General features: G+C 35.5%; 2 protein-coding genes across 2 annotated transcripts; one reads left to right on the top strand and one right to left on the bottom strand.

The window, feature by feature from the left end:
- The first annotated feature begins 1,408 nt into the window (after positions 1 to 1,408).
- Positions 1,409 to 2,842, top strand: LOC117116087 (P2X purinoceptor 7-like). The gene is made up of 2 exons (XM_033260034.1): positions 1,409 to 1,867; positions 2,598 to 2,842. The coding sequence occupies exons 1-2, from the start codon at positions 1,509 to 1,511 to the stop codon at positions 2,785 to 2,787; spliced, it is 549 nt and encodes a 182-aa protein (XP_033115925.1). The 5' UTR covers positions 1,409 to 1,508; the 3' UTR covers positions 2,788 to 2,842.
- Positions 2,843 to 4,016: 1,174 nt separating this feature from the next.
- On the bottom strand, positions 4,017 to 5,998 carry LOC117116021. Its single transcript, XM_033259951.1, has 5 exons — positions 5,535 to 5,998; positions 5,270 to 5,415; positions 4,927 to 5,175; positions 4,380 to 4,689; positions 4,017 to 4,250 (listed from the first exon to the last, which is right to left on the bottom strand). Exons 1-5 carry the CDS (start codon positions 5,908 to 5,910, stop codon positions 4,123 to 4,125), a joined length of 1,209 nt encoding a protein of 402 aa, XP_033115842.1. The 5' UTR covers positions 5,911 to 5,998; the 3' UTR covers positions 4,017 to 4,122.
- Positions 5,999 to 6,301: the final 303 nt, after the last annotated feature.

Here is a 6,301-nt window from a genome sequence, read left to right as displayed (position 1 = left end):
GATGCATATAATTCATATTTCATTTGGCAGACAATAAATATTCAGGAAGATATAATAAAAACGATTATTAATTCTAAAATGTGCATAAAATCTCAACTTTTATTAATCAGTACGGTATGTAGCCTATTACAGATGTTTAAAGTCTTAAAATAATAATTTCGAATTAGGCCTAGTATATAACAAATAATTGTATTAAAGTTTACGTTTTCATGATGTCAGATAACGTATTGAATATGATGCTATATTTTGGGCTCTGACTTAATTTAACGATGGCCCTGTCAGTAGTAGGCCTAATAACAATATTTGTGCTTTTTTAGCCATGTAGTAAAATATTACTATTATTTTCAGTGTACAAAATGAGAGTCAATGAGATGTAGTAGAAGAAGAATAGGAAGAGGAAGAGGAGGAAGAGGAAGAACTTAGCTTTTTTTTTAAATAATAATAATAAATGTGTTGAATATATTGATATTGATTGTGCGATGAGGGTTTTTTTTTATATCTTTCGGTGTTATTTAAACATGCCAATTCTCAGAAAATATTTTCTAATTTTATTATATTACCACCTTTTTATTACATAGATCTTTTTCAAAACATAACTGCTTTAAAACATCATTTATATAGACCCATTAAAAACAAAAACCGCTCTGGCGACCCCACCGTGGCCCTTAGGCAGACCCCTGGACCCCACGCCCAGAGAACCCCCCTTGAGATGACCTGGCTACGGGCCTGCCCTCTCCTAAACACTAAAGAGGGTATGCCTAACTAATACTCCTTAACTACAAAATACTTGTGTAGGTACTCGATAGTCCACACTCCCCCTAGTAAGACTTCCTCAAACCGGCCAAGAGTGTGCGATCTACAACACTTCCCTACACAAACCCTAACTGTCCTATTCTAAATTTCAGTACAATATCAGTGACTCCAAACTCACAATCGGCGATATTGTACAATTAATAGCCTTTAGCTCGCAGCGCCAATATTGTGAAAATAGCTATGTATACTTGGTACTTACCGTTTCGGTACGAGTTTCCCGCGTAGCTATACACAATGGTAATAACACTGTCACTTGTTATATGGTCGAGCTCTGGGGGGGCGGATTTATCAAACTTGCTAAGCAAGAAAATTTGCTTAAATTCGTCTTAAATCCATTTTTTGGCTTAAGTCAGATTTATCAATATTGCTTAGCTTAGAAATTGCTTAAAATTTGCTTAAAAGAGAACTCGCAAAACGATTTTTTGTTTTTGAGGGGATTTTTCATATTTCATTAGAAAATGAATCAATTTTATTATCCTTATTTTGGAATTTTTTATAAAGTTATAGGTAATTTACGAATTCGCCAATGACGTCATTGGCGAATAAAGTAACCCCAGATCGTATTGCCGCTGGCGGCGCTATACATTACTTGCTGTTACTCATCCTGACAAGAGTTGACAACCGCTGATGCATATCAAATGCATATTCAGTAAATCGGCGCGGCCTGCAACATAACCTTCACAAACGAGGTTGCAATGGCCGATCATAGAAGGCCGATGGGTTTTTTATTTGAACCAGAAAAACATAAAGATAGCGTGGAAATCGAAGAAGCACATGAATATGATCAAGAAGTCGATGAGGCCATGGAAAATAGACTGGATAATTTAAACTGGTGCGCTTGCGGCCAATGTCAGCTAATGCCTACAAACGGAGAATGCCTGTGTTGTAGGGAAGAAGATATTTTTACTTCTAAAATGGACGAAAACTCTACTTGTTGTATTTCGAAAACAGAGACATTTAAGAATGCGTGCAAGAATAAGGATATATTAGAAATTATCATGGCAGCATTAAAGGAGGTTGTTGGTGAAGATTTACGTGATCCCATTTCGAATAGGTATGTAACCTTAGAGAGGCTAGGTCTATCTATAGCCTATTAAATAATATAGGCTTATCCACCACTATGCCGAGGACTATTAATATTATTATTGTTACTATTAGGCCTAGCCTAGAGAAAGCATTCCCACCCCCCGCCTTCAAGCGTAGCCGAATCGTTTGTGTCTACAATAGTCGACGGTTGGGTAGGCCTAGAAAATTAACAGAAAGTAAGTTTCGAAAACAAACTTAGCTTTAGTTTAGGCCTGTGACAATCATGCCACCACCATGCATTGTGCAGTCTTGGGTGTAGACGGGATTGCTGTACTGCATGCTTGACTTTGATACCTCACTTTATAGTGATGCGCGGCGCCGCATAGGCAAGGCTGGGCCTAAGCACCCTGGATCTCCTGTATTAGGGCCTGATTTGACACTGGGCACAGCAAAATATCGCCATTTGTAATTTATGTAGCCAAGTACATTCCCAATAAACAATGGCATTAGGTATATGCAATTGAAAATGAGAATAAAATCATTGCAAAACTGGACGCAAAGGGAAAAAAAATAGAAACTGTCCCTCATATATTGTATAACAATTTAATGCCATGGGCATTTTATTATATTATAATACTCGCTTAGTGGAAATTTGCTGCCATATGGGGTGGGGGAGTGTAAACCTCCCTCCATCCCTCCCTACAGTATCCTACAGCCATGATTGATTTATTTTTACCATGTTTAATTTTAATTAATAGGTTGTACAGATATGCTGCTTATAGAAGTTTCACCTGGTGGGTATATGGAAAACTTGGACGAAAACGTAGAAAGGTTATTCCAACATGTGCTGTCCATGCCATCCGACATCAATTTCCAGAGGCAGACCAAAATTATGAAGGGTACCATGATGCTATCAAGAACATTTCACTAAATGAAGACACTTTTTGAATACATCATAAGTTATGTTTGTATATCAACTTGAGTGTGCTAAGGCGATACTTCTTTTATAACTTGTTTTGCAAAATTATTTTTTTAAAGATTGTCCCCACTATGCTCCTGTGACCCCCTTGTATTTTCCTTTTTAAAAAAATCTAAAAATACCTTTATATGTTGAAAGAAAAGAAACAAACTTTCAGCCTAAATTTCCATAACCAAACCCCCTCCTCCCCTTTTCATTACAGAATGACTCATTTGACCTCGTATGGGTTTTATATAGCTATATCTTCTTTAATAATAATGATGAACAGTTGTAATTTGCTACATAGACTGATATTTGGAAATATTAAAATTTGGATAGCATTTTTTAGTAAATTGTTGGATGTCCCATATCAGTCTACTGTAAGTAGTAGTGTGAACTGATTTTTAAAAAAGATGTCCTTCAAAGTATCAGGTCAAAATCAAATCCGATAGAATTCAGTATTTTCTAAACAAGGTATAAAAAGAAAGTCTCGCCTAAGGAACAAATGTTTGTTATAATTCGATGCCTACAGTAAGAGTCTGCACAGATATGTAAGAAAAACATCTACAGCGTTTTTTTAGGCCCTTACTGTATAAAGAACATTCTCAGTACAGTTACTGTACTCGTCTGTTTGATATCTTGTGATTGATTACCAACTGAGTCTAAATTACTCAAGGAAGATTGTACATTAGAAACCCTCATTTACGAACCCCGATTTAACGAATTCCAGATTTTACGAACGTAAAATAAAGGTGATGACGTCATAAAAATTTATCTGCAAGATTAAAAAAAAATCTGCTCGAATTGTAACTGTTACTAGCATGCATACAACAACACACCATACTATACTATACAGTACTATGTAATTCTCACGTGAAGGAGGCCCTCTAACTGGCCTTTTCAAAGTCAGTGTTTTTTATGGCTTCACACATGTGCATGCAAAACATTTTACTTCTCTTTCAAACATCGTTTTCAGCTTTAAAATTTAACATTGTGCTTGATTGTTTTATTGAATGATCAATATATATAATAAACAAATATCTATGGAAGTTGTGTTGGGAGTAAAATCCACAATCTAGGTATTTAAGAAGGTAAAAATGTCCCAGTATAGTACCAGTGGAAATACATAGGAATTTGGGTCAACCCCGATTTTACGAATACCCACATTTACGAACGGCTCTGGGCCCGTGCCGTACATACATGAGGGGTTCTACCTGGCATTATTAATATAATATTATTATTAATAATAATAATAACAATAATAATAACTATATCTATATAGCGCCTGATCACAGATCACATAGGCGCTTTACATAAATTTTAATCTATTCATTTTTTCCAAGTCTGCTAATAAGACCTTCAATAGCTTCTGTTTTGAATGGTTTTTCGCCCCTTCCAGTTGAGTTTCTTGCCAAAACTGGGATTTTGATTGCTGATTGTTCTGTTTCTGATCCTGGAAGGTAATAAAATCAGAATTATATAAAATATTAAAATCATTTTCAGCTACCTGTTCATATTCACATAGATGTTCGTAATTGTATGTTACATTTTTATTGAGGCTTACTTGGCCACTGCAACTTACCACTTTTATGCATGTCCAAAGTAGCATTCAACAGGTCTGTCCGAAATGTAAATTCCTTTGGATCATTGATTTTTTTAACTACAAATTGATGACTTGCTTTGGACCATTGTAATTTCCACCTTTTTTCGCCACTAATAGTGGTTGCCTGTTTGCGGCCTACATTTGTGTTGTTATCCAATGCTGCTAAAAGTGTCCTGGCAACTGTACCCTCGTAACGAAAAGCAATTCTTTTTGGAACATTTTTCAGAAGGACGTTGTGAAATACCTCCAAGTCACCGGTGTGACAATAGACTTGATAATTTTCCCAGCACTTTCACAATACTATAATAAAAATAAAACTATAATAATGTCACTTGTATCAATTACATTTTGTTATTTAGTTTTGTAAGATAACAAAGACCAGAAGACTGGTCGAAATTTTTAAAAAATAAATAAATAAGTGTTATATATTTTACTTGACTCGTCGTATTTTCTTGTTTCAAAACCTATTATAATTTCAATAAAACACGTAGATTTCAATATAAACTATAAGGAAAGACAGGTTTACCTTAAGTTCAATTGCATCTCCATTACATGAGTCAGAACACCACCAAAAATGATTTCCAATAGACTTTATCCATGGTTGTAGCTCGGCACACTCCCTTCTTTTGGCTGCTGCTGCAAGTTTCTTCTTTATTGACTTAGACATGTGCCAGACATCATATTGATGGGAGATTGTTGAATATTCATCCTTCATCAATTTCGAAATCTGAGGATGCCTGTCTGTAGCTAGTGTTGTTACTGTAACATGTGCTTCCTAAAACAAAATTTAAAAACTTAAAGGGTTATGAATACTGTAAACATATTCATATTGAAATGCATTTGAAATAATGTACATAAATATATCTTACTTCCAGCTGATTAAGGCATCGTATCAAACCCTCTTTTTCCATTGAGTACGAGTTATTTACTTCGGTAACCTTGACAACAGCTGAATGGCCAGGACTATCAGACCGTCCGTCCCCTGCCACAATCAGATCTGTGTTGCCTTCATATTCTGGAAGAATAATGTTATAATTAGCACAAGAGGTTAAAAGGTAATAAAGTAGACCTGAAGCAAAGTGTAAACATCATAACACCTATTAATTATATTACAAAATTGCATTTATATTATACCTGATAGCAGCTGTTGCTGTTGGCTGTTCCACATGGAATTGACAACTGGAAGTAAATACTTTCGTTGTATATAATAAAAATCGTTTTCACTGAAAAATTTTAATTTGAAGGTGTCAAAAATTTCTGCAGCAGTGGTGTATGTGTTTCCTGAATATAAAATTGATGCTGCAAGTAACAGGTTGCCAATAGCCATCTTGTTAGAAAGTGGCTGGGACCTCCATTCAAAGTGGTGATTATGCAAGCACGTTCCATTTACAATTACCAAACTTCCTTTGTGGCGATAGTCAAGTTCAACCACAGGTGCAGCACACTGATTATCACCAAGACACTTGTTAAACAGTTGTTTTAACTGACTATTAAACACGACATACTTCATCTCGCTCACAAAGTTTACATTATGTTCTTCAATAAATTCATCTTCAGATTCTTCATTGTCTGTGTCAGCATCACTTGGATGAAATGATATATCATTATCAGTAGTAGGAAATGGAGAGTTTCCGGCCAATGCATTTCAGTTATCGTTGTAAACGACCATGGCCGGGAAATTCTCCTATTCTAATACACTAATAATGCTATATTCATTTACAAAATGACGTCACGCGACCATGGCCGGGAAATTCTCCTATTCTAATACACTAATAATGCTATATTCATTTACAAAATGACGTCACGCGACCATGGCCGGGAAATTCTCCTATTCTAATACACTAATAATGCTATTTTCATTTTAAAAATGACGTCACGCGACCATGGCCGGGAAATTCTCA

The sequence above is a fragment of the Anneissia japonica genome, unplaced genomic scaffold, assembly GCF_011630105.1.
Source record: "Anneissia japonica isolate Jap-2015-1 unplaced genomic scaffold, ASM1163010v1 scaffold287743_len2803612_cov181, whole genome shotgun sequence".
Taxonomy (NCBI): domain Eukaryota; kingdom Metazoa; phylum Echinodermata; class Crinoidea; order Comatulida; family Comatulidae; genus Anneissia; species Anneissia japonica.
This window is presented reverse-complemented; position numbering and strand designations above follow the sequence as displayed.

What these genes read in the sequence shown, in the direction of transcription:
- LOC117116021 (XM_033259951.1), bottom strand. Translation starts at nt 5,910, where the DNA reads ATGAAGTATGTCGTGTTTAATAGTCAGTTAAAACAACTGTTTAACAAG. An exon ending in ACAGCAACAGCTGCTATCAG is followed by an intron (nt 5,416 to 5,534) that starts GTATAATATAAA and finishes TTATTCTTCCAG; the next exon opens with AATATGAAGGCAACACAGAT. An exon ending in GAGATGCAATTGAACTTAAG is followed by an intron (nt 4,690 to 4,926) that starts GTAAACCTGTCT and finishes GTATTGTGAAAG; the next exon opens with TGCTGGGAAAATTATCAAGT.
- LOC117116087 (XM_033260034.1), top strand. Translation starts at nt 1,509, where the DNA reads ATGGCCGATCATAGAAGGCCGATGGGTTTTTTATTTGAACCAGAAAAA. An exon ending in CGTGATCCCATTTCGAATAG is followed by an intron (nt 1,868 to 2,597) that starts GTATGTAACCTT and finishes TTTAATTAATAG; the next exon opens with GTTGTACAGATATGCTGCTT.